A 24,399-nucleotide genomic window follows, 5' to 3' on the forward strand; every position below is an offset into this window, starting at 1 on the left:
GGATCAGACCTCCAGGCTCTGCCCAACCTCGGAAATGACCCACTCGCACCCGAGTGGTACATCCATAAACGCCTCATGCTCCTGCAGCTCATCCAGGATGGTGTCCTCCACCCTCTCGTCGTCGTCCATCTTGTCCTTGACGTGGATGATGACCACTTTCAGACCCTCCAGTTGCGGCCCTTCCATCATTTGTGGCTCCGCTGTCATTGGGTGCGTAGTGGGAGCACTAGTAGCACCAAGGATTGACGTCGTCCGCCCCTGGAGGTCTGTCAACGACAGCTCGGCCGTAGGGGTCGTGATGTGCGAGCTCTCCACCGAGACGCTCCGCTGGGCCGAGTCGGATCGAGGCATCTTCATCGTCTTGGGGCTCACCGGCTCATTGACACTGTCTGAGCTGTGCCTCGCCAAGGCCCGCGACGCTCTGCGTCGAACCGCTATCGTGGCATCGTCATGGACGCCTTCGCGCTTCCTCTTGCTGCCTCTTCTGCTGTCTCTCCTGGTATCTATCTCCTTCTTTCCCTTATCCATAGCCATTCGCATCCGCACAGCCTTGACCTCCTCGGCAAGGACCGTCATCTCCTGCACCAGGAAGCTTGGCGTCAGGTGGCCGAATAATCGATCCACTGGCCTGCTGTCATCATAACTGCACTCAATGAGGATAGCCTTGAGTTTCCCCGTCACGATTTTCGGAGCTGCCTCTTGCCATATACGAAGGTTCCTCGGGTTCATCGATACACTGTCGCCCTCGACGTCACCGAAGATGAGTACCTCGACCTCGGTATCCACATCGCGGATGAAATAGGAACTGCTGTCGTATACACAGGCAAACTCTGTTGGGCTGACTCCCCCACCCATTTGGTTCATCGCTCCCGACCCCCTTCCTACAGGCATCGCAATGGACCCCGGCAATATGGACCCGGCACGGTCGTGTGGCAACAGATGCGGTTGCTGGTGGTAAAACGCCGCTAGGCTCGGACTCGTGTTGTGGTGAGCTATCGACCGCGGGCTGAGCATCCCTGTGCCGAAACTCATCAAGCCTGATGAGGCGTCCACGCTGTTGAGTCTAGTATTGCTACCGCTCCCACGGTGAGGTGCTTGCTTCTCGATATTGTGGCCGTGGCTTACACTCCATACCTTAACGGCTAGGCCTTCATTAAACTCCAAGTAGCCGTCAACGTTGCCCATGGCCGGGGACCCGCCTTCGTTCAGCCGTAGGTAAGTGAAGAGACCAGCCCCATGGTCCTCATCTGATAGATTGGGCCATATTATATTGTTGAAGATGTGTGTTTTCAGGGCTTGGATTGTCCCCGGCAATCCAGCCAGCTTCTTTCGCCTCGGTCCTGATAATCCAGCCGTGTTGATGACAAAGGCCGAGATGTGGTCGAGGTGAGGATGTGTTATGAGGTAGGTGTCTATCAGGTCTGCATGTATCTTGGCCGCATTTGTCTTTGCAGACGCAGAATGCAGCGTCATGCCTGAGAAGGGCCCGCTCTGCAGCACATGTGGTAATGCCAGCTCGTCGGTTTCGCCTAGGTCTGGAGGTTGAGTGTCTTCGAGTATGCGCGTTATGGCGCCAAGGTGCACGCCGGCGTCGACGGCCATTATCGAGCCTTTCCTCCATCCCGATGATATTGAACGTACGAGGAATGCGGTTACGTTAGATTCCAACGGCCCTCCTTGAGAGCCCTGTTGTTGATCGGGTTAGCAGGTTGTCTAGACAGGAGCGGTGGGCGTGGTAGCGTAATAACGTATGATTGCGCCGTCGTGCGGAAACCAGAAAGCCCGTTGACTGGTGCAGCAAGCTGAAATGGATGATTGGGCTTTGAAGGCGCGCCCTGAGCAACCGGACGATACGCTCGTCGCTCCACTAGGAGTAAACGGCCAGGTTTAGAACCAAACGAGGCTGAATGTGGGGAGGGCTGATCTCATCTCAGATCTGTCTGCAACTTGGCCTGACAGGGCTGCAGGGGCGCTTGGAAACAATAGCCTGCAGGTCAGAGGAAAAAATGGATTCTCTTCTGAGAGAATGGCATTGATGATCCACTGCGAACCAAACCCCTGGGCCCGATGTCCAAGCGTTCTGAGTGGCCCACAAGTCACTGCGCTGGCAGTCCGCAGGCCCCGTCGATCTCTTGGTCCGACCTAGGGCAATTTGGCCAATAGTAAGACCAGAAGTAACGATGTTGAATATGTGTGCTTGGGGAATGAGAAACTGATGTGAAGGCTGTTCTGTAAGCCGAGTCGCTGAATGCAAAGATTGCAGGGGAGCTCCACCGCGACTTTGACAGTGCGCCACAGACTAGAGAGGGTTGGTCGGTGCCAAGGCAACGGCATAAAAGCCAGATCGAGGCAAACATGATAGGGCAGAGGATGTTACAAATCAAGATATTTGGGTATACTTCTAGAAGACCGCTGGAAGCGCCTGGATGGCCGGCCGGCCGCGCCGGCCGCAGACAGAGTTTCCGGTGGAAGAGCGCAAAGACACGGTGAAAGTGAAAGTGTGCAGTAAAATGTGACGAGATTCAGTTCTGAGGGGATGCATGCGAGGTGAGGTCACACACAACTGTGACCGGGTGTGACACAAGCATGTACAGGAGCAAACGACAGGAGGAAACAAGAGCTGACTGACCAGTACAATGACCTGCAGGGCAGGTTTCTGCTTCGGAGGTGCCGCAGACGCAACTGCAGCCGAGGTTGATGACTCGTCGCCGGCGACGCCCTTCCACTTCCCCTCGCCTGCCATCACGCAGTACCGACTTATCGGATTTGCGCAGGGCTGCAAGAGCCGCAGCTGAGGGCACGTACGCCCTGGGCGGTGGGATTGCGACGATGGGATGAACTCTCTTTATGTAAACTCTGGAAAGAGGCGGAGAGAGATAGAGAGGTTGAAGACTGCTGTTGCTGGTGGGGGGTGTTGGTGCGCCGCGGCCGGTAACCTGTGGCCTGGGTCGAGATTGATCGATGGTCCCACTTTGGGCGCTGTGTCTGTGTCGCCGTCCGCGTTATGATAACGTCGTGTCGCCGGAGGCCGTGTCTTGTGAGACTCGGGTATAGCCCGATGGGCTGTCGTGTGCCCAGGCTGGGGATTGGAGACCTCAAACCCTTGCGCGCGTGCCCTGGACTCTGCGATCTCGACTCGACTCGACTCGACCGGACTGGGGCTGAATTGGCAGGAGAGCCAGCGGCTGATATTGGGTGTGGTGGGGAAAGCGAGGCGCTGGGTGTTGTGGACACGGCAATTGGGGAATAGATGGATCAATTCCCTAGTCGAAGCGAGGAAAAGAAAGGAGTAGGTGGATGAGAGTACAGCCGGAGATTTCAGAACTCAGGAGCCCCAGGCGTGCAGAAGAGCCAGCGCTAATTCTCCCTGGTCGCAAGCAAGATAGCAAGACGAGACGAGGCGAGGCAAGGCGAGGCAGGGCAGGGCAGGGCCGGACAGGGCAGCACCGAGAGTCGAGGGAGGGCTTCCAGGTGGCAGGGCGATCGGCCGGAAGAGGAATACGAGTAACAGTAGTAAGTAGTTGTTGGTGGGAGGAGGGCACGGGCACGGGCAACGAGCCTGCGAGCGAGCGAGCGCGGTCGCAACCGTGGTTCCGGTCAACCTTGGAAGTCGGAATTGTATTTCTGTCGCCGGAGCATGCTCCCAATTCGGGAGGCAAATCAGCTCACTTGCGATGGCAGAGTGTCGCGTGTCGTTGCAGTCGGTGCTGTGCTGGGCGGGAGGGCAAGTTGCAGTCCAAGTCGCAGTCGCATTCGCCGCAGCCGTCTCACCCCTTGTGATCGGCAATGATCTCCGGCGCGATGCCCGTAGTGTGTCTCCGTAGTCTGCCTGATCTGAGCCTGATATCCTGAGTGGTCGATGGTTGAAAGTCTCTCTCTCGCTCTCTTTGTGGTGGCTCTGGCATTGGTTCTGGCTCTGGCTGTCGCTGCTGCAGTGTAATACTCATTGGGTTGGATGGTTGGTTGTAGTGGCGGACTGGGGCAGGTGACAGCCTCGGGGAGCCTTAGAACATTGTGAGCTCTGAGACCTTTCTTTTGCCTTGGGGGGGGATCGAACAATGGACAATGCGCGGGTGGATTGGCGATGACTGCAGGTTGGCGAGACAAGGGAGGGAGCTGCCATGCAGGTGTAGACTAGGTGCAGGAGCATGTGCAGATGCGGCTTGACGGGCCAGGGCAGGAGCAGGGGCAGGACAGGGCAGGCCGGGACAGGGTTGCTGGCTGCTGGACTGCTGGATCTGCTGAGGAGTTGGGAGTTGGGGGAGCTGGGAGCTGGCGGCTTGTCAGTGGGCCGAGCCTCCCAGCCGCAGACAGGAATGCGCACAATTAATCTACTTCCAAGGGAGTTCCTGGGTCACCCAATTGGGGTATTTTGCTTGTCACAACCGTCGTAGTAGACCTATGGCTTTTTGTTCTTTTTTTTGCCCAAACCGTCCCTCGCCCTGTCGAGTTGGGGAAAAACGTCCGTGGGTCGTTCAAGATGAGATCGACAAGGGAAAAATAATTATGGGGCCTTGCAACAATGACGGAATGCCTCCATGCACGAAGCTACCCCGTAGCCAACAACAATAACAAGTATGGGGAAATGGGAGGGGGGTGCGATTGGGAGGGATTGGGAGGCGAGGGGGCCAAGATAACCTTATTGCCCACACACCCACAGCCAGCCACAGCACCTAGATTACCTATTCATCTACTTTGCTGTGCGTCAGTAATCGTCTGTTCCGTTCTGTTATGTTCTGGCTGTCTGGGTACGGAGTGCAGTCCACCTGGGCTGCTGGGGGCAGAAGCTGATCATCAGGGGGCCTCAGCACACCCAGCTCAAATCGACTGAACCCCGCGATCCGCCCTGGTCAATCCATACCCAAAAAGCGAAAAAAAGATAATGTGCCTCTCTTACTCTTGCTCTTTCTTCTCTCTCCCATCCGAACATGCATGCTTCTTCCTCTCGCACAGGCTCTCAAACTCGCGTCGCACTCGTGCTCGCACTCTCTCCCTGTCCGTCAGTCCGTCAGTCCGTCCAGCTGATGTCGGCCCTGTCTGCATCATGCAGTGCTGACGCCATGCCTTCGCTGTTGCCTCTCGTTCCGGCCTGCGATCGGACGGGTTGGGATGGTTGCGTCGGGCTCGCCGACCCTCTGGCCTGGTGGGCCCTGCCCGTACCCGGAGCAGCAGCAGCAGCAACCATGCAGCTGCATCTGCATCTGGTGGCTGGGGCACGCGCACCCGGACGGGGCCAGGCACTAGGTACAGTACAGTACACAGATAGGTATCGTGTTGCAGGACAACAAGAAGAGACGTACCTCACGAGTGTAAAAATGGACATACTCCGTACAATGGTGCCGTCTCACCCTCGACTGCAATGTAAGTTTTGCTCCATCCCGAGACGCCGATGAGGAGCCCCGTGGCCCCTTCGTAGCATTGGGATCGTATACGTATTGCCCTGTACTGTACTGCACTGCACTGCAACGCACCGCACCGCATCGCATTGCATTGCGTTCGGTGTCTTGCACATGTCCACTATGCAGCCTCCACTGTCACTGCATATCCATGTAGCCCACGAACTGAGGTAGCATGCAGACCCTGCCAGTCACGTCAAATCAATCTGTCAATCCACTGTGACATCAGAATCCGTCCGCCCTGCCAGACCGGACCTGGGCTCGATGGAACATTGCCATGTCGGCCTATTCCATGCAAAAGCAACATTGAATAGGCCCAACTATTACTTTTCTGCACGCCGACGCGTCAGCCCGAAGATTTGCCTGGCTCTCCTGCTCCACTAGAGCTGGTGCAACTCCGATTTGCCAGAGGAAGCCGGCTACCAGCCCACATAATCGCCTTCTCTCGCCTGTACGCTCATCCCAAGCTAGCCCGACCGCGCATGTGTACTTCGGCCACTGCAACGATTCACGGAAGAATGCAACGGCTTGAACAAAGGCTTTGTTCTGGGTTGCATGACAACCCACTCTTCTTATCGAGTCTCAAGAACTACACCGAGGTACACCGAGGTATGCCGAGCCATAACTCAACAGCCGGTTACCATCTCGGGCCTCCTATCTGCTCCTTGAGAGATTGAATCTTCGCACACCATAGAGACTCGTACAGTCCCCTAGAATTATGTTTTGAAGATGTAAACCTAATTCCTATCAAAGATGGCTTCAAGTCTAAAACTCTTGAAAGTACTCATCTCCTGGGTATATCAGTACCCACTGGTCAATGTCAATTGTAATCACAAACTCGCTCTCATCGAAGTGGAAGACACAACCTTGTGAGAACGCCATTGTTGCAAGTGATGCATCAAGCATTTGTTCCCATCAAGAATTCGGTAGTCTTTGTCGGCTTCGAGGCTTTTTCTTTGTCTGTGTCAAGCAGCCCCAAGGACAAGACCATTGTACTTCGAGTCCACGGCAGATAGTAATTGTCTTGCTCAGACACAACAACGATTTGATGTGCCATTTGATGCATATAAATGCAATTGATTTGACTGTGATTACGGGGTGATATTTTCCATCTTCAACAATAGTCGGCATCACCACCTTACTATTACCAATCATCAAGCCTCCATACAAGGTACATACATCAACCCTTTTGCAAAGGCTTGTCCCGAGCGGAACCAAAATGTGTATTGAGGTTGACTATCACTGCATCTGCGGACTTTATGCTCGGACTGAGCGTATGGCATGCGGATTTTCTCTCATGGATCCTCTCGACCCAACCCAGGAGCAGACCCACCAATTGCATAAGCTGAACTTGGCTCTGCCCCGGGATGAGTGGGATGCTCGTCAGGGGCTGTGCCCTCAGGAAGGCTGCGCCCAGAACGACGAGCTACCCGGCGAGGGTGAGGGCGAGAGCCTGCTCAAGTGTCCAGGCTGTTCGACCCTCATCGGCGAAGATCAGCCGACTCCTGAAACAATTATCAACGGTGCCAAGTTCCTTGACCGTGCGCTATGGGACTCCCATGAATGCGAAATTGCCTTCTGTCCCTTCAACACGCCGTCGATGAACCGAGCTAACCAGAACTTCATTGCCTTTGTCGACAGGATGCAGCGCGAACCTGAACCATCTGAGGCGGTGTGGACTCCAGCTGAAGATGAGCGAATCCTTGACCTGGCCGGTCTGGGCGCTGATGAAGAGCTCATCGCGAATATGTTGAGTAGACCCGTCGCAGAAGTCCAGGACCGCTTGGATTATCTCCGTCTTCTTAAGGAGGTTTTTGGTTAGGACCAAGGCGTCCCTTATTTGCGAGCGCTGCATTCCATTGTGAGTGACTTGTCTCCTATGGTAAGTACCCTAGAATTCTAGATTTTGCAGAGTTCCAGTCATAGATTAGGACCGCCGAGCTGTTGAAATTGATATACACTTTTTTGAACCACTCGCTCATCCTCTACAGAAGGAATGTGAGAAGATTATGTTCCCTAGATGCAATACGCACTGATTCTCACGGCATTACATCATATGTCCAAGCGTAGCAAAGTGATTTTGTAAAGCTTTCAAGCAACAAACAGTCAGTTTTTACACTGTCAAATAATTGAGACTGTGTCCAATATTCGAGTGTCTCACGGTCTCGGACTCAAAAATGCCACGGTCATCCAGCCTGCGCCGCTCACGATGGTTGTCTATGCAATATCACGCACGGGAATACATGGAGCAGGGCGAGATGAGGACTATTCCCGTGATCTATGGGAGATTTGTGCCAAATTATCATGCTGCCTGTTGCCGCTTATTTGGAAATCCCGTCTTATCTAGATACCCATCGACGCCAAAAAGTCGTTTTATGCCTCCTAATCCAGCTCAACTGTGGCAAGAAAAAGAACCTTGAGGGTCGGCAGTGACGGTGGCGCCAATGATATCTGGCATGTGTGTCAGCGAGAAGACCTGAGAATAGACGCTGGCTTTCACGCTTTTCATATGAACAAATGGAGAGGCTCCTAATAACTCTGCGAAAGTTGCTCCTGGGTATGACTTACCGCCTCCATCGGCGCCAGGGCCTGAGATTAGGTCTAAGACTCCGCCCTTTTCGCATTTGTCTAAGACTTGTGCGAGGAAGCCGATACAGACATCCTATTATACCAAGCATCAGTCGATTTCACATTCGTTTGTATGCGTGAACTCAACGTGAAGCTAATTCATATTGTGATCAAAGTTGAGCACAAGACACGTGTTGAACTGCGTTTGTGTCCAAGTACATACATGAGAAGCATAGCCGCAAGTCTTTCCCTCGGGGATTTTCGTTACCTGCCATTTCCATATGAAGGCATGGTTGATTGGATCCCCGCGTATGCAGCGGTTTCCCTGCATGTAGTTTGTTAGTGGAATGGCTTAGCAAAATGAACGCCGGCTTGCAGCTTACACTGTGATTGAGCTCCACGCACCCAACGGCCAGAGTGCACCACTGCTCGTCGTAGGCCTGAATGATTGACTGGTTTGTGCCCAAGTCTTTCCACAACTCGCCCTTTTTGAAGCAACCGTATGAATCGGTGGTGTTGGCGGTCGAATTGGTGGAGTTGTTGCAATTGGTGCAGTCGAATGGCGTGGCGACACTGAGGAGAACTGCCTGCGCCAAGGCAAAGATTATGCTGAGGATGAACTTGATCATGATGGTGGGATGATTGTTTGCTTGTGGTCTAGGTATCACGGTGAAGGTTTCGTTGCTTTCATGTGTTGCGCAGCTTGAATTTGTCTGTTTGGAAGTAGGAGGGCTTCTCGAAGGTAGTTGCAGAAACAATTGCCGAATTCTGAGCTCAAGCACTGGCCGAATGACAGTTTATATGGCAGGACTGCAACGTCTCAATCACTGTTGTGGGACAGCAGCACTGAATGGGTGAGTGAATCAATCCATTGACAAGACGTGGAAATGTCGGCTGATCAATACCTTTGCAAACCGATAGATCCTGACTGGATGAAAACTTTTATGATTGTGCCAGCCACGGCCATGCAGAATGCTCGCGTCGTAAGTGGTGTTGTTGGATGGACTCTAACTTGAGACTGTTGGAAATCGCTTTTTCTGGTCGGGCACGGGCTGGTGTTCCAAAAGGAAAGAGCTTTCACCCACGAGACTGCCACAGAGCTGCCTGCATTGATTGACTCAGGGAAAAAGCTGGACTCAGCATGGCCTGGATCACAATTTACTGGCACCAGCCAAGGACTTTGGCACCTGAATGCTTGGGAGGTACTCAAACACAAAATATACGCTTTAATAACATCGCAGCAAGATGGAATGTCGCTGCTGCAGCTGTCGAACTCTTGAAAATACCTGAAGCGTAGGCATACGTCAACAGACTGGGCTAAGCCACTATCTTTCACACTTTGAGATTTGATCACATCTTGCTTCCTTAATGTTTCTCTTCAAGCACGAGGTATCTGAGCACCACGTGCTTAAAGGAGAAGCATCTATCCAGCACCGATGTAAGTGTCCGTCTCGAGGGGACGACACAGCGAGAGATATTACACCGAGAAAGAAAACCAAGGCGTAAAATCGTAGAAAATGCTAAAAATATTTGTGAAAAGATCACATCTTCTTGAGAAACATAGGCACCAGCATTGTGTAGTATCGAAACCGGGATGCAGAGGCGCACTTGGCAGAACAACCTATCTTGTCGGAGTGCTTGAGATAATATTCAGGCTGATCTCTTCATGTCTTAATGTCTGGCTTGATGCAGAGAGTAGCTTCGTGGGGCCCTAGTCACGACGAGAAATTATTTGCAATCGCGGTTCGACGGCTCGTCACCACGAGGACGAGACAATGAATTTCAAGTTGGCACGACGGGACTGGGATGCGCCGACACGGCAAAAAGCGGTCAATGACCTCACAACTACGAACTCGGTTCTGCCCACAGCCAATATTAAATCTGAACTCATGGCGACACACATCGCTTGCATGATCAACCAGCCTGTGATCCTGTCGCGACATTTCGGATAGTGTCAAGTCCCGCATTCACGGTGTCGTCTTACGGGTTCCCGGATGTTCCGCGCACGGGTGCATCTCACGGCCGGTTCCCCACTACGATCATTGCAGCTCGCTCACGGAAGACGTCTCAATACACTTCTCGGCGCAGACATAACTTTCCAGAAAGCTTCTACTCTCTCAGGAATCAACCAGAGGGCTCTTACCACCATGGCATCTCTATCAAACCGCTGTGGCGAGAGTAAGAGCCCGTATGTCCGCGCGCACAAGGACAATCCAACAGCGTGGCAGTTGTGGACTCCCGAGACCCTCGCCCTCGCCAAGCGTTACAACAAATTGCTCTTCGTGAGTATTGGATATAGTGCCTGCCACTGGTGTCATGTTATGGCTCACGAGAGCTTCGATGATCCGGGAATCGCTCTCTTCCTCAACGAGAAGTTTGTACCTGTCAAGATCGACCGGGAAGAGCGTCCCGATATCGACAGGCAGTACATGGACTTTGTGACTGCGACTACTGGCCATGGCGGATGGCCCTTGAATGTCTTTGTCACTCCGGATCTTGAGCCCATCTTCGGGGGAACGTATTGGCCTGGACCCAACGCCGATGACGCTGGAAGTATGACCTTCCAGGATGTCTTGACTATGGTAAGCAAAATGTGGGCGGAAAACGAGGCCAAGGTGAGGGACAGTGGGAAGCAAATCACCGAAGCTCTGCGCAGGTTTGCGGCTCAGTCGAGGACCGAGGAGGATGAAGAAGGCGGCAATCGAGCGAGCTTGGAATCCCTGATCCAGTCGTACCAGCATTACAAAGCCCAGTACGACGGGACGCATGGCGGCTTCGGCGGTGCACCCAAGTTCCCTACTCCAGCGAATTTGACCCATCTCCTCCGTCTGAGAGCACATGGAAGCGATGTAAAAGACGCCTTGGGTGAGGAGGCATGTGCTGATGCCAGCAAAATGGTGCTGCATACACTACAACGCATGGCGCGTGGAGGCATCAAGGACCAAGTTGGGAATGGCTTCGCTCGCTATTCAGTCACTCAGGACTGGTCGCTTCCTCATTTTGAGAAAATGTTGTATGATAATGCGCAACTGCTCCCTCTCTACCTCGACGCCTACTTGTTAACCCGCGAGGATATCTACCTTGATACCGCCCACGACATTGCGAAGTATCTCACCACTTCTCCCATGTCTTCTGAGCAAGGGGGCATCCACGCAAGCGAAGATGCCGACTCGGCACCTTCGACAGCTGAGGAAAAGAAGAAGGAAGGTGCCTTTTATGTCTGGGACTACGACGAGTTAGACGCCCTGCTGGAGGAGGATGAACTGCTGGTTTGTGCACGATACTGGAACATCAAACACACAGGAAACGTCGACAGCCGACATGATATTCAAGGGGAGCTCACAGGCATGAACACGTTGTGTGTGCAGACGAGTACCGCTGAGCTGGCCGAGTCTATCGGCAAGACCACAGAGCAGGTGGAACAGATCATAAGCCAGGCGCGTGCAAAAATGCTCAAATACCGCAACGAGTACCGACCTCGTCCTGATTTGGACGACAAAATCGTCACTGCGTGGAACGGCATGGCAATTAGCGGGCTCGCGCGAACAAGCGCAGCGCTCGAAGCGGCCGGGAAAATCGACGATGCAAAGACGTACCTCGCAGGAGCTGAAAAAGCAGCAAGCTTCATCCGCGAGCACCTCTTCAGCCCTGAGACCAACACGCTGCGGCGTGTGTACCGCGAAGGCCCAGGCGACACTCCGGGGTTCGCTGACGACTACGCCTACTTGATCTCCGGCCTCATCGACCTCTACGAGGCGACGTTCGACGATGCGCACCTTGAGTGGGCCGACACACTACAACAGTCGCAGATTAGGCTCTTCTGGGATGCTCAGGGCTACGGCTTCTTTTCCACGCCGGCGGACCAGCCCGATATTCTGGTGCGCTCGAAAGACGCCGCGGATAACGCGGAACCGGGAATCAACGGCGTGAGCGCCTGGAACCTCCTAAGGCTAGGCTCGTTACTTGACGATGCTACCTACGAGGAGAAGGGAAGGCAAACCATCGCATCATTTGGGCCGGACCTGCGAAAACAGCCGGCTGCGTACTCAGGTCTGGTGAGTGCTTCGGCGGCGGCTCATGCAGGCTTGAAGGGCGTGGTGCTAGCCGGAGATGGCAAGCTTGTCAGTGCGGCTATCAAGAGGATGCATGAGACTGTCAGGCCTGGATGGACAGTACTAGACGTTAGTCATGGTACAAAAAATGAGTGGCTGAGGAACAGGAATCAATTGCTGAAAGACTTGGATGGTTCGAAGGAGGTGGTACAGCTCTGCGAAGGCAAGACCTGTCGGCTCCTGGGCATCGAAGAGATCAATACCATGGCCTCGTGAGTACATAGCAACGTTTCGGGCTCCGATATGACTACCGAGATATTGATTCTACCCGTCAAGACGAGTATACAAGCTGTAAGATGAATATCATGTCCGTAATTCGGCACGTGCATGGCGTCGACCTTGCGCCTAACAGTCTGGGCTTTGGTGCTACTCTGGCACAACGTTCACTTCGTGAGACCGCGCGCAAGCTTTGTCTAAGACCGTTGTATTTATTATGGTCAGGCTGCACTGCATTTCAAATCCAAAACAGTCTATATATATGACGCTCCTTATCGAGCTGCCTACAACGTTACCTCAGCAGTGAAGTGCAAGTGACTCGCGTGTGACGAGATGATACGATGGCTTCAGTTACAAGATAGTCGATATACGTATATTTTTACTACTATGAGAAGAGATTGTGTGACAATGCCCAATTCGGGGGGAGAATCAATGTGGCGACGGAGGAAGACAGGGCAGCTTATGATTGTGTGCACTACACACAACAGAACACAGTTCACACAAATCAATGCTGGGGGCAAGCGACTTGCAGCGACTCGCTGGTTGCAAAGCCTCTCACCATGTCCCTTACCTGCCCTTTTGCAGCTCTTCCAGATCCGCCTGGGTGACCGGGACCTCCCTGAGCTTCGAGCCCCTTCTGCACAGCTGCGCACTCTTTCTAATCCTTGCGTTTTGGACTCCTAATACCGGTGGGGCGGAAGACCTCCGAGATGAGCGCCGACCGGCTCTTACCACCGGTATTTTGACGGCAGTCACAGGCTCGGTAATTTTGTTTGGCACTTGCTCCGGCTGGATGCTTTGCTCCGGCCCGGCGCACTCCGGAGGACCAGCCTCAACAGCAGGTGCGGCAGGATCAGGCTGAGCGAGCAAATCAGCGAGTTCGCGGACCATTTGTGCGGATATGTCCTCTTCAGGTTCTTCACCCTGTTTTCGGGCCTCAGTACGAAGCTCGGCTTGAGCGTTCTCAGCCAGCCTCGTGAGTTCCTGCCCCGGCGAGAGAGGCTTTTTGCTCTGCGCAGGTTGCGTTGTATCAGGAAGAGCGCCGGGGGCGTTAGCCTGGTACAGCTGTCCTTGAAAACCCGTTGGCTGCCCGTTTCCAAGTGGGAACCGCTGTATGTCTGGACGGACCCCAAAACCGCCGCTCTGGGGGACCAGTTGGTGGTAGGGCCCTTCGGCCTGTGTACGAGGTCTTTTAGGAGCAGGCTCGGCCGCGGCTTGCTCATCTGGTAGATTGTTCCCGGCTGCTGCGTCGTGGCGGCGCTTGTTGCTAGTGCTAGGCTCGGCAAGCTCAAGGCGGAAAAGGAGCCTGTCTATATTACGTGGTGTATACCGTGGGCGTTCCTCGGCGATGGGAAAACGGCTCTTGAAATTTTTCCACGACTGTCGGGCCTCATTAACCCACTGTAAACAAGCCTCCTGCTGGGGTATATCTAAAGCCGCGGGAAAGGACAACTCTTTAGCAGGCTTGCCCGCTGGGAGGAAAATTACATTAGTCTCTGCTAGTAGGCTGGGAAGATTGCAGAATTTCTCTAAGCAGTAGAGATGTGTATAACCAGCATTGTGATACGGGTCAAGAACCGTGTTCTCGGGGTCCGCAAATTCTGATATCGCGACTCGCAGTTGTCCAGGTTTGATACTCCTCGTCTTGATGGGGCATTTAGCAAACCTACATCGGGTACTTTCGTTGCCACGCGGATACCTGTATCCTAAGAGTCCCGGCTGGCGCTCCACTCTAAAGAGAAATCGGCGGGATGCTCGAATCGCATGAAAAACGTACTCGTCGAATTCATGTCCCGAGAATACTATACCAGGTGAGAGCTCACCTGAACTGCTATAAGTCGCGAGTACTCGATGAGAGACGGCATGTCTGATCGGGGAAAGGCGCCCGAGTTTGTAGTAATAGTCCTGTGCTATGTTGAGGGGCATATCGGATCTCCGATTCGGTACATAGCCGCCCTTGGTTGGCTGGTGCTTTGTGTCTAGAAAAGGGCGAATGTGCTGAGGAATTGGCGTTAGTACACAGCCAGGGACCTGTGCATAGGTAGAGGGTGGGTGATTAGTATGAGACGGTAGAGCCATCTCCTATACCTAGGTAGTGCAGCTGCTGCAAATCACAGATATCTGAACTGTGAGCCGAAGAGGTGTGCGAGTAGATGAGATGGTCCTGAAGGAAATGATTACACAGGAAAGCAATAATCAGAGCTGGTCAATGCTGGTAGGAGTATGCGTAGTATATTTACGTTATGCGCGGGGCATGTCAAGAGCAGATATGCATGGTCAAGGAGGACATTGTTGTTATGCCAACAAAGAAAGGCTCTTGAACCTGATTGTTTGCTGGCGAGTTGCTTGTTCATAAAATCAAGGCGGCAGGCCGGCCAAATATAGAGCACAATGCACAATAGCAGAAGACGTGAGTAAAAGAAGTGTTCGAATCACGGCACAAAGCCATCATATTTTGCCATCCCGAAGAGAGCTCTTGGACACTCTAAAATACACCGAGCGGCAGCCGGCAGCTGGCAGCTAGGAGAAATGGGCTGGAGGGTGTGTTTGGCGCGACTCGGCAGATGATAGCAATGCTCATCTATCCGAGATGTCAGTGATTTGTAGACACTTTTAGTCTGGGACATGTTGATGGGGTTGCGAGAGGGTATCAGGAGATGTTTGATGCATTTTATCAACAGGGTGATTCAGAACAGGTCTGTGAAATGCTAATGATTCTCATCATGTTGGAGAAGGGGTAGGGAGGGTTCAGCTGCAAAGAGGGGCACTAGCTTTGCTTACCGTAATGGATTGCACTCCAGGCCCGTCTGCGGACAGGTCAGCCAACTGGGCTCGCAGATGTTGTCGCAAGCAATTGACCAAGGCCCAGAGTGCAGTCTCGTGTTGCTCTTGTGATGATGTTAGCGATGGTGAAGCCGGCGGCGACAACTGTGTTCGTGACGAGGGAAAAAAAAAATCAAAATCCAATTGACATGGGCCAAGGTGACACCCCACCATCGCTTGGGTGGACCTCGTATCTGGGGTTGGTCTAGCCGCATCGGGGGGAACAAGGACATGGAACCTGGTCTCTTGCGTGATGCAACTGGCGACAGTCGCGTCTACTGTAGATATTTTAATTCCAGCGCGAGGCTCTGCATGAAGGCGAAGATTGTCCACGGCATTGCGACTGGCCCTGCCAGACAGCCAGACAGGTACACAGCAGTAGTGATGGTAGTAGTGTCCTCGATTACAAGGTGCCATCCAGGTGTGCATTGCTCTCCTTCTGTTCCTTGTCTCCTATCTTTTGCGCCCCTTTCCAAGGTTTTCGTTTCGTTCTGCGCGGATCATTCGGCGATGGGCGCCAATTAATGGCAGTTGCTGTACGTATCTGCTGTGTTTCCATGTCACACTACAGTACACCTGGGCTCTGACTGTACTAGCCGTTGGTGCTCAGGGCCGTCTGACTGTCTAACCCGACTTGGGCTCGCTTGTTTGCGTGCCCCTGACATTGCCCAGCCTGTGCCAGGGTGCCAGGACAGACAAGCCCAAGTAGGGACCCCAAAAGGGACCATCAAACCAGGAAAAGGGCCCTGGAGAAGACCTGCCTTACGTCACGAGACATACGCAGGTAATTGTAACTCGGGTGTTCTATTTGCTGTGCTCTGCTCTGCCCGCTCTGTCCTCCACTGGTCTGCTGCTCTTGTGCGTTGCTCAACCTCGTGAGCGTACATACATGCATTTCACACTGGGCACTGTATTGGCACTGCACAGAGACAGTCCACAACCCACAGTACCTACCTCCACACGCGACCGACTCGACTGTAGGTAGGTCTCGGTCCAGGCCTACCTACCGACGACTACGAACTACCCGCTGCGCATTGGCAGAGGCACCCGCTGCGCTGCTGATCAACTCATCCCAACCTTGAATCATCCACCGTCTCCTGGCCGGTCTATACCCCCATCTCCAAGGCCGCCGGCCAGAAGCCGAGCTATCAATTCTGGACCAGGCCCGGATTGACTTTTGTTCGACCTTGCCGTCTGTTCCACCAGTCCACTCGACTCGACTTGGTTCATCCATCCATCTATCCATCCACCCACCCACTCACTCCGTCCATCCTTCCCTGCAGCACGCCCACGAGGGTGCTTCAGCGCTGCTGCGACAGCCACACATACACAATGTCGCCAGAACTCAGCCCAGAACTGCAGGACCGCTTGGAGGAGCTGGACAAGGAATTAGAAGTATGTTGAGGTCCTGCTCCTACTCCTGCTCTTGCACCGGCGCTTAGACACCGGAGCTTCTTGAAATGTTGCTCCGCCTGCTGTGCCCATGCGCACTCCAATACCTGTGCCCATGCTCAGTCGTGGCAATGCAATCGCGGGGTCATTCGCTCAGCCTTGGGCAACCCTTCCAAGTGCTACAACAGCTCACTTCTGCCCATGTGTCGCGCGCTTGCTAACCTGAGGCTGGTGCCCTGTTCTTAGGAAGGCGATATTACGCAAAAGGGGTACGTTTCTTGTCTTGCGATCGATCCTAGTGCTGCTCCATCTCAAGCCCCAGCTTCGCATACCACGCCTCGTCTTGCCTCGTTGTGCCATGGCATGCGGCATGCCCCATCGTCTCGATCACAATGTCCCAACTACTCTTGACATGATGTCGTTGTCCGCTGCCCTTCTGACTCTCTTCGACCACCCTTAGATATCAAAAGCGAAGGACACAGCTGCTCTCCCTGTACGGTGCTGTCCCACAAGAACCGACCGGCCTGCGCATCCACTCTCCCGACAGCTCCTCCCACCCTTCCAACGATGGCACGCGGGCAGGCGCCCTTGCGGCCTTGAGTGCCAACTCCCCCGACCTGAGCCTTCCCCCTTCTCCCGGCCTCGGCACCGGATCTGGCACCGGCATGTCTTCTCCGTCTGGGTTCCAACCGCAGTCACCATACTCTCTACCTCCCGAGCAGCACCCAGCCTCCCTGCTTGCTCCAGGGGGCACCTTCGCCGACTCCCGCCCTGGTCTTCGCCAACGCGACTCCCTCTTCCTCGTACCGGGACAGGGCTTAGAACATGCCGAGTCCACAAGGTCCCCTACGATGGCTTCGGGTGACTATGCTTTCAACCCAGAAAACCAAGGCGGATATGGAGAACCTGGGCAACGCACACCCTACGACAGCAGGACGGGCACTCTGCTGGACTCGCAAGGCTACTTTTCCGACTTCGCCGGCCAGCAGGCCTACGACCAGAATCCCTCGGAGCAATATGGAGGGCCACAACGATACTCCTCGAGCGACGCCTTCTCCCCGACCGCCGCCATGGCTCCTCCCATGCTCACGGCCAACGACCTACCCACCGCTGAGGTCCTTGAATACCAAATGCCGCTCGAACCTCGTGAGGTCCCCTTCGCCATCTTCGACCCACACGACTCGAACGTACAGATGTCACAATTCGATAACATAGCAGCGGTTCTGCGTCACCGTGGTCGCACGTCTGCCAAGCTTCCGGCATACTGGGTTCTAGACAATCGCGGAAAGGAGACTGCGTCTATCACATGGGATAAATTGGCCTCGAGGGCAGAAAAGGTGGCACAAGTCATACGGGATAAGAGCTCGTTGTACAGGGGTGATCGGGTCGCGCTCATATATCGCGATACCGAGATCATCGACTTCGCTATCGCTCTCCTCGGTTGCTTCATCGCCGGCGTCGTCGCAGTGCCTATCAATGAATTACAAGATTACCAGAAACTCAACCTGATTCTGACATCAACACAAGCCCACCTGGCCCTGACCACTGACAACAACCTGAAAGCGTTCCAGAGAGACATCACAGTTCAGAAGCTTACGTGGCCCAAGGGAGTGGAATGGTGGAAGACGAACGAGTTCGGCAGCTATCACCCCAAGAAGAAGGACGATACCCCGGCGCTGTCTGTGCCAGATTTGGCCTACGTCGAGTTTTCCAGGGCTCCCACTGGCGATCTGAGAGGAGTAGTGCTGAGCCACCGGACTATCATGCATCAAATGGCTTGCTTGAGCGCTATAATATCGCAGGTGCCTAGCAATTCGCCTGGCGACACCTTCAGTTCATCACTTCGCGATAAGAACGGACGGCTGATTGGAGGAGGCGCAAGTAGCGAGATACTGTTATCGTACTTGGATCCACGTCAAGGCATTGGTATGATACTTGGCGTCTTGCTCACTGTCTATGGTGGACATACGACCGTCTGGCTGGAGAACAAGGCTGTTGAGGTCCCTGGCCTCTACGCGCACCTCATCACCAAATACAGGGCCACGCTCATGGTTGCCGACTACCCTGGCTTAAAACGAGCTGCTTACAACTACCAGCAAGATCCAATGACGACCCGGAACTACAAGAAGGGAACCGAGCCGAACTTCCAGTCAGTGAAGCTGTGTTTGATTGATACCGTCACGGTCGATTGCGAATTCCACGAGCTTCTTGCAGATCGATGGCTCAGGCCATTGAGGAACCCAAGGGCTCGAGAAGTCGTAGCCCCCATGCTTTGTCTTCCCGAGCATGGAGGCATGGTCATCAGCGTCCGAGACTGGCTTGGTGGAGAGGAGCGTATGGGCTGCCCCCTCAAGCTGGACGTGGACGAGGAGGACACAGACTCTGAGGCGGAAAGGGCCAGAGAAGAGAAGGAGAAACCATCGAACGGTTTCGGTGGCAGTCTTCTCAGTGGAGGCACGACCAATGTGACTGAACAGCGCGCTAAGAACGAGTTGAGCGAGGTCCTCCTCGACAGAGAAGCCTTGAAATCCAACGAGGTTCTCGTGGTTGCTATTGGTGACGAGGCGAGGAAGAAGTCCAGTGACTCGACCACCGTCCGCATTGGCGCTTTCGGGTACCCAATACCGGACGCGACACTCTCCGTCGTCGATCCGGAAACCGGCTTGCTTGCTTCTCCTCACTCCATCGGAGAGATTTGGGTGGACTCACCCTCATTATCCGGTGGGTTCTGGGCTCTTCCCAAACATACCGAGCAGATATTCCATGCGAGGCCCTACAAGTTCGACCCTGGGAACCCCACACCAACTCCAGTGGAGCCAGAGTTCTTGCGGACGGGGCTGCTAGGTACCATCATCGAAGGCAAGGTCTTTGTTCTTGGACTGTACGAGGATCGGATCAGGCAGAAGGTGGAATGGGTCGAACATGGCCATGAGGTGGCCGAGTACCGATATTTCTTCGTGCAACACCTCGTTGTTAGCATCATGCGGAACATTCCCAAGATCTTCGACTGTTCTGCCTTCGACGTTTTTGTCAACGAGGAGCATCTCCCCATTGTGGTTCTAGAATCAACGTCAGCTTCAACGGCGCCTGCAACCTCCGGTGGCCCCCCTCGACAATTAGATACCGCGCTTTTGGACTCTCTGTCAGAAAGGTGCATGGACGTTCTCATGCAGGAGCACCATCTGCGTGTGTACTGCGTATTGATCACAGCGCCGAACTCACTCCCCAGAGTGCTCAAGAACGGTCGTAGGGAGATTGGAAACATGCTCTGTCGCAAGGAGTTCGACCTCGGCAACCTGCCTGCAGTGCATGTCAAGTTTGGTGTCGAACATGCCGTGCTGAACCTGCCGATTGGTGTCGATCCGATAGGTGGGATCTGGTCCAATATTGCCTCAGACTCTCGAGCCGAGGTGTTGGGGCCAGTTGACAAGCAATATTCTGGTATCGACCGTCGCGAGGTCGTTATTGATGATCGCACGTCTACACCGCTCAACAATTTTAGGACTATCACCGACCTCATCCAGTGGAGAGTGGCAAGGCAGCCCGAAGAGCTATCCTACTGTACTATTGACGCTAAAGGCAAAGAGGGCAAGGGCATCACATGGAAGAAGTTCGACACCAGGGTTGCTGCAGTAGCCATGTACCTGAAGAACAAGGTCAAGATCCGAGCGAGGGATCATGTCATACTCATGTATACGCACTCGGAAGAGTTTGTGTTCGCCGTCCATGCGTGCATAAACCTCGGCGCGGTTATTATCCCTTGCGCCCCGATGGATCAAAATCGACTACCCGAAGACGTGCCGGCATTTTTACACCTGGTAGCAGACTACAATGTGAGGGCCGTGTTGGTCAACCAGGAAGTCGATCACCTGCTCAAAATGAAGCCGGTAGCCCAACACATCAAACAGTCTGCCCAGATTCTGAAGATCAATGTGCCGCCTTGCTACAACACGACCAAGCCCCCAAAACAAAACAACGGTTTGAGGGATCTTGGAATCACCGTGGACCCTTCATGGATACAGCCAGGCTACCCAGTCATCATCTGGACTTACTGGACACCCGACCAACGGAGACTCGCTGTGCAGCTGGGGCATGACACAATTCTCGGCATGTGCAAGGTTCAAAAGGAAACATGTCAAATGACCAGCTCTCGGCCAGTGTTGGGATGCGTTAGGAGTACTACAGGCCTGGGCTTCATCCATACTTGTCTCATGGGCATTTACATTGGCACACCCACGTACTTACTATCGCCTGTGGAGTTTGCGCAGAACCCGATCTCTCTGTTCATGATTCTTTCACGGTACAAGGTCAAGGATACGTACGCCACGCCTCAAATGCTTGACCATGCTATGGCGCTCATGCCAGGAAAAGGATTCACTCTACACGAAATGAAGAACATGATGATTTCGGCGGAAACCCGGCCGCGGATCGATGTTTTCCAGAAAGTACGGCTGCATTTCGCAGCCACTGGCCTCGATCGTACGGCTATCAATACGGTCTACTCTCACGTCCTCAACCCCATGATCGCGTCTCGTTCGTACATGTGCATCGAGCCGATCGAGCTCTGGCTTGACACCAAGGCCCTTCGACGTGGTCTTGTCATCCCTACAGACCCCGAGACAGACCCCAAGGCCCTCCTTCTTCAGGACTCCGGCATGGTCCCAGTTTCTACGCAGATCGCAATTGTCAACCCTGAAAGTCGTATACTTTGTTGCGACGGTGAATATGGTGAAATCTGGGTTGACTCCGAGGCTTGTGTCAAAGGTTTTTACGGCTCCAAGGACATATTCGATGCAGAGAGGTTCGATGGCCGCACGCTTGATGGAGACCCAAGTATCAGCTACGTGAGGACCGGTGATCTCGGCTTCCTGCACTGTGTGAGCAGACCTATTGGTCCTGGTGGTGCGCAGGTGGACATGCAGGTGTTGTTCGTGTTGGGAAGCATTGGTGAAACGTTCGAAATCAACGGGCTAAGTCATTATCCCATGGATATCGAGGCATCCGTGGAGAAGAGCCACAGAAATATTGTGTCGGGAGGCTGGTGAGTTGCTCAACCGAGCCTTGCAATCTGGTATCAGAGATGCTAACACGAGTCCCAAACAGTGCAATCTTCCAAGCTGGCGGTCTCGTCGTAGTGGTTGTTGAGGTCAGCCGCAAAGCATACCTCGCCTCGATCGTGCCAGTAATCGTCAACTCCATCCTCAACGAACATCAGATCATTGTCGACATTGTTGCCTTTGTTTCCAAGGGCGATTTCCCGCGCTCCCGTCTCGGCGAGAAACAAAGGGGTAAGATCCTCGCAGGCTGGGTCTCTCGCAAGATGAGAACGATAGCACAGTTCGCCATCAGGGACGCATCAACTGGCCTGGGTAACGGCGAGGGTGAGACGACGCCTGAGGCCCATCGGGCTAGTTACAGCAGCTATCGAAGTAGTAGCGGTGCGCAAATTGGCCTTGCCTCTGTTGGTAGCACTCTCCGAAACGTCGAGCCAGCCCCGCAGATTCTCGAACAGAGAGAACTCGAAACACAACTTGAGCGCATCTCTGCCCTTCCACCAGAGGCGAGGGCCAATTACGGGCCGGGTCCAGGGGACAACGGCAATGGCAATGGCCGTGATCAAATGACACCCACAGGGCCCTCCGCACCGCAGGGGCATGGCTTTGATCTGCCCGACTTCGGCCAATTTGACCATGACAATGGACCACCAGGCCCTGGTCCGAAGCCTGGTATGCACCAGCAGCCACCAGAGATTCGACTTCCTGAATTTCAAGGCGTGGACTGGAGAGGCCATCCAACATACGGTCCAGCCGGGCACGCTCGCAACCCGTCTTTGCAGAATGAGGAGGACTGGACAGCAGATGCGATTGCCTCAATGGATCTTGCTGATCGCGGCGACGGTGGTGGAAGGGGCTACTAGGGATGGCGCCCTTCGGCTGCCATGGACTCGCGTTATTAGAATCATGTGTGGTGCTTCGAGCGATTAAAGAGCTGTGCGGTAGCACTATTTCCTTTGAGCATTTCTCTACATACACCCTCCCCCACGCATGCGTGCTTGCATGTCGTCGGCTTTGTCTATCTGGGTTTTAATATTCTTGATATTTGGTTTATGACGACAGCCAGGAAATTACTGAGCACGTATTTGTTTACGGGTTGGATACCCGAGATGACACGACCGGACGGACGAAAGAACGGTTTGGACGAACGATGATGCATTATTTCCCACCGCTCCACAACATGCATCTGTTGCATCTGCATCGGGAGCCTAAAAAGTTTCAAGAGGATTTCTAGGTGGCGCCGCTGTGAATTAGACATACGGGCTTTCTACAGATTACATATACATCCGTCGAGTGGTGTTGCGAATATTGTTGTACAGGTCTTGCCTTCTTTTCCTAATACCCGGGCACATTTGACAAGCCAGTCCCGCTTCCGACCCTGATTTTGTAGGCCTACATGTACTTCCAACGTGACATTAGCTGTGATTAGTCTGTAGTATTTCCACTCTGTTCTTCCAATATAATGTAGGAAATACCTCTTACTAGCACATACGACCATAGGTAGCAGAAAACTCGGGATCCCGTCCGCTCTCCCATAGATAAGCTGCTAACCGCTGGATTAGTAGTTGGGTCGGTGACGACCAGCGAATACCCGGTGTTGTATGTTTTTGTCGTTTTGGTAATTTGTGTCATCTACTTCGTCCACTAGCCCATTGCATGACTTGTTGTCTCCTAGTAATTTGTTAACCATGGCCATTGCATTCAAGTCTCAGCCTCTATTGTCGTGTTCTGTTGGATAGGGCGAGGGAGTTTGAACCGCTTCGAAATTCTCTTGAGACCAGATTAGGCAAGAACTTGCTGAGACGACGTTGAGCATCTCCGTTTGACCAGCGTATACCGTGCTGCTTTTAATCTTGCTTATCACAGCCATGCCTATGAACGTAGTATCTTGGAGCTGGACCAAGTTGGTAGGCGTGTGGCTAGATTCACTCCTCCACATAACGTGGGAGTTTGCAGACGACAATGTGAACTGACTCTTCACAATAGAGTTTAAGGGGCCGCGTAACGGATCATGTTCGAGCCGCGCGCTCTGAAACTTTCAACTTCCCCTTGCCACTTAATCATAGGAGATTGGAATGCGACGCCCGGTTTCCCATATTGTAGGTATGTTCAAAATGGACTCGACATTCACAAGGGGCTTGGCCAGTGGGCAAAGTCACGAGATTCGACGCACCTTCGGTGAATAGAACAAACTAGTATACTTAGCTTTGTGTGGCGACCAGCGTCTAAGATCTGGACTATGATAAACAGTGTGACTGAATTTACCTTCGCTGAGTTGGCGCGCGTAATTTCTCATTGGTGCATGAAGCATTATGCGCTAATATCAGCACAACTAGATAAAGTTTTCTCCTTGGTCTACCAGATTGATTTATCCCAATGGCGATTTAAGGCATCATTTGTTAGGCCCACCATCCCAGATGCCCAGATAAGCCAAGGGCAAGTTTGCAGCAATCTTTATTTTCTTAAAGGCGTCAGGTGTGATTATATTTAGTGTGTTGGGGGCAATGCTTTTCATGCATGAGATAGGGGCATCTTATTTGAAGTTAAGTAGATCGTCGGATCATCACGCATCAGTTATCACGCATGTTCAACCCTATATCTAGATAACTATACTCGTTCGGCAACTGTTTCACGCCGAACATCCCGTGCCGACGGTTGTCAAAGTTGACTGGGGGATGATTAAGCTCCAAATCACAGACGGGCGCCAAGGCGGACTACGACTCTGGTCTCAAAGTCTAAACCAAAGTGTGCTCAAAACAGCTGAAGACGTCTGACCAGGTGGACCCTGGAGATAGAGGTAGGATCTCGGGCTGTTCACCTCTTGCCCAGAGTGCTGGG

The 24,399-nt window shown here is 53.4% G+C and overlaps 6 protein-coding genes across 6 annotated transcripts; 3 read left to right on the forward strand and 3 right to left on the reverse strand.

Annotated features, from left to right (window-relative positions):
* Nucleotides 1–3: 3 nt before the first annotated feature.
* Nucleotides 4–1,602, reverse strand: J7T55_009031 (uncharacterized protein; the record flags this gene model as incomplete). Its single annotated transcript, XM_053141954.1, has 1 exon — nucleotides 4–1,602. The coding sequence occupies one exon, from the start codon at nucleotides 1,600–1,602 to the stop codon at nucleotides 4–6; it is 1,599 nt and encodes a 532-aa protein (XP_052994872.1).
* A 5,013-nt stretch (nucleotides 1,603–6,615) lies between these two features.
* J7T55_009032 (uncharacterized protein) lies at nucleotides 6,616–7,218 on the forward strand (the record flags this gene model as incomplete). Its single annotated transcript, XM_053141955.1, has 1 exon — nucleotides 6,616–7,218. The coding sequence occupies one exon, from the start codon at nucleotides 6,616–6,618 to the stop codon at nucleotides 7,216–7,218; it is 603 nt and encodes a 200-aa protein (XP_052994873.1).
* A 560-nt stretch (nucleotides 7,219–7,778) lies between these two features.
* J7T55_009033 (uncharacterized protein) lies at nucleotides 7,779–8,593 on the reverse strand (the record flags this gene model as incomplete). The annotated part of the gene is made up of 4 exons (XM_053141956.1): nucleotides 7,779–7,847; nucleotides 7,965–7,985; nucleotides 8,188–8,289; nucleotides 8,348–8,593. 4 exons carry the CDS (start codon nucleotides 8,591–8,593, stop codon nucleotides 7,779–7,781), a joined length of 438 nt encoding a protein of 145 aa, XP_052994874.1.
* A 1,518-nt stretch (nucleotides 8,594–10,111) lies between these two features.
* Nucleotides 10,112–12,292, forward strand: J7T55_009034 (uncharacterized protein; the record flags this gene model as incomplete). The annotated part of the gene is made up of 1 exon (XM_053141957.1): nucleotides 10,112–12,292. The coding sequence occupies one exon, from the start codon at nucleotides 10,112–10,114 to the stop codon at nucleotides 12,290–12,292; it is 2,181 nt and encodes a 726-aa protein (XP_052994875.1).
* A 567-nt stretch (nucleotides 12,293–12,859) lies between these two features.
* On the reverse strand, nucleotides 12,860–14,157 carry J7T55_009035 (uncharacterized protein; the record flags this gene model as incomplete). The annotated part of the gene is made up of 2 exons (XM_053141958.1): nucleotides 12,860–13,936; nucleotides 14,116–14,157. 2 exons carry the CDS (start codon nucleotides 14,155–14,157, stop codon nucleotides 12,860–12,862), a joined length of 1,119 nt encoding a protein of 372 aa, XP_052994876.1.
* Nucleotides 14,158–16,447: 2,290 nt separating this feature from the next.
* On the forward strand, nucleotides 16,448–22,424 carry J7T55_009036 (uncharacterized protein; the record flags this gene model as incomplete). The annotated part of the gene is made up of 4 exons (XM_053141959.1): nucleotides 16,448–16,510; nucleotides 16,754–16,776; nucleotides 16,968–21,548; nucleotides 21,611–22,424. 4 exons carry the CDS (start codon nucleotides 16,448–16,450, stop codon nucleotides 22,422–22,424), a joined length of 5,481 nt encoding a protein of 1,826 aa, XP_052994877.1.
* Nucleotides 22,425–24,399: the final 1,975 nt, after the last annotated feature.

This window comes from Diaporthe amygdali (genome assembly GCF_026229845.1).
Source record: "Diaporthe amygdali strain CAA958 chromosome Unknown NODE_10_length_1141467_cov_65_626103, whole genome shotgun sequence".
Taxonomy (NCBI): Eukaryota; Fungi; Ascomycota; class Sordariomycetes; order Diaporthales; family Diaporthaceae; genus Diaporthe; species Diaporthe amygdali.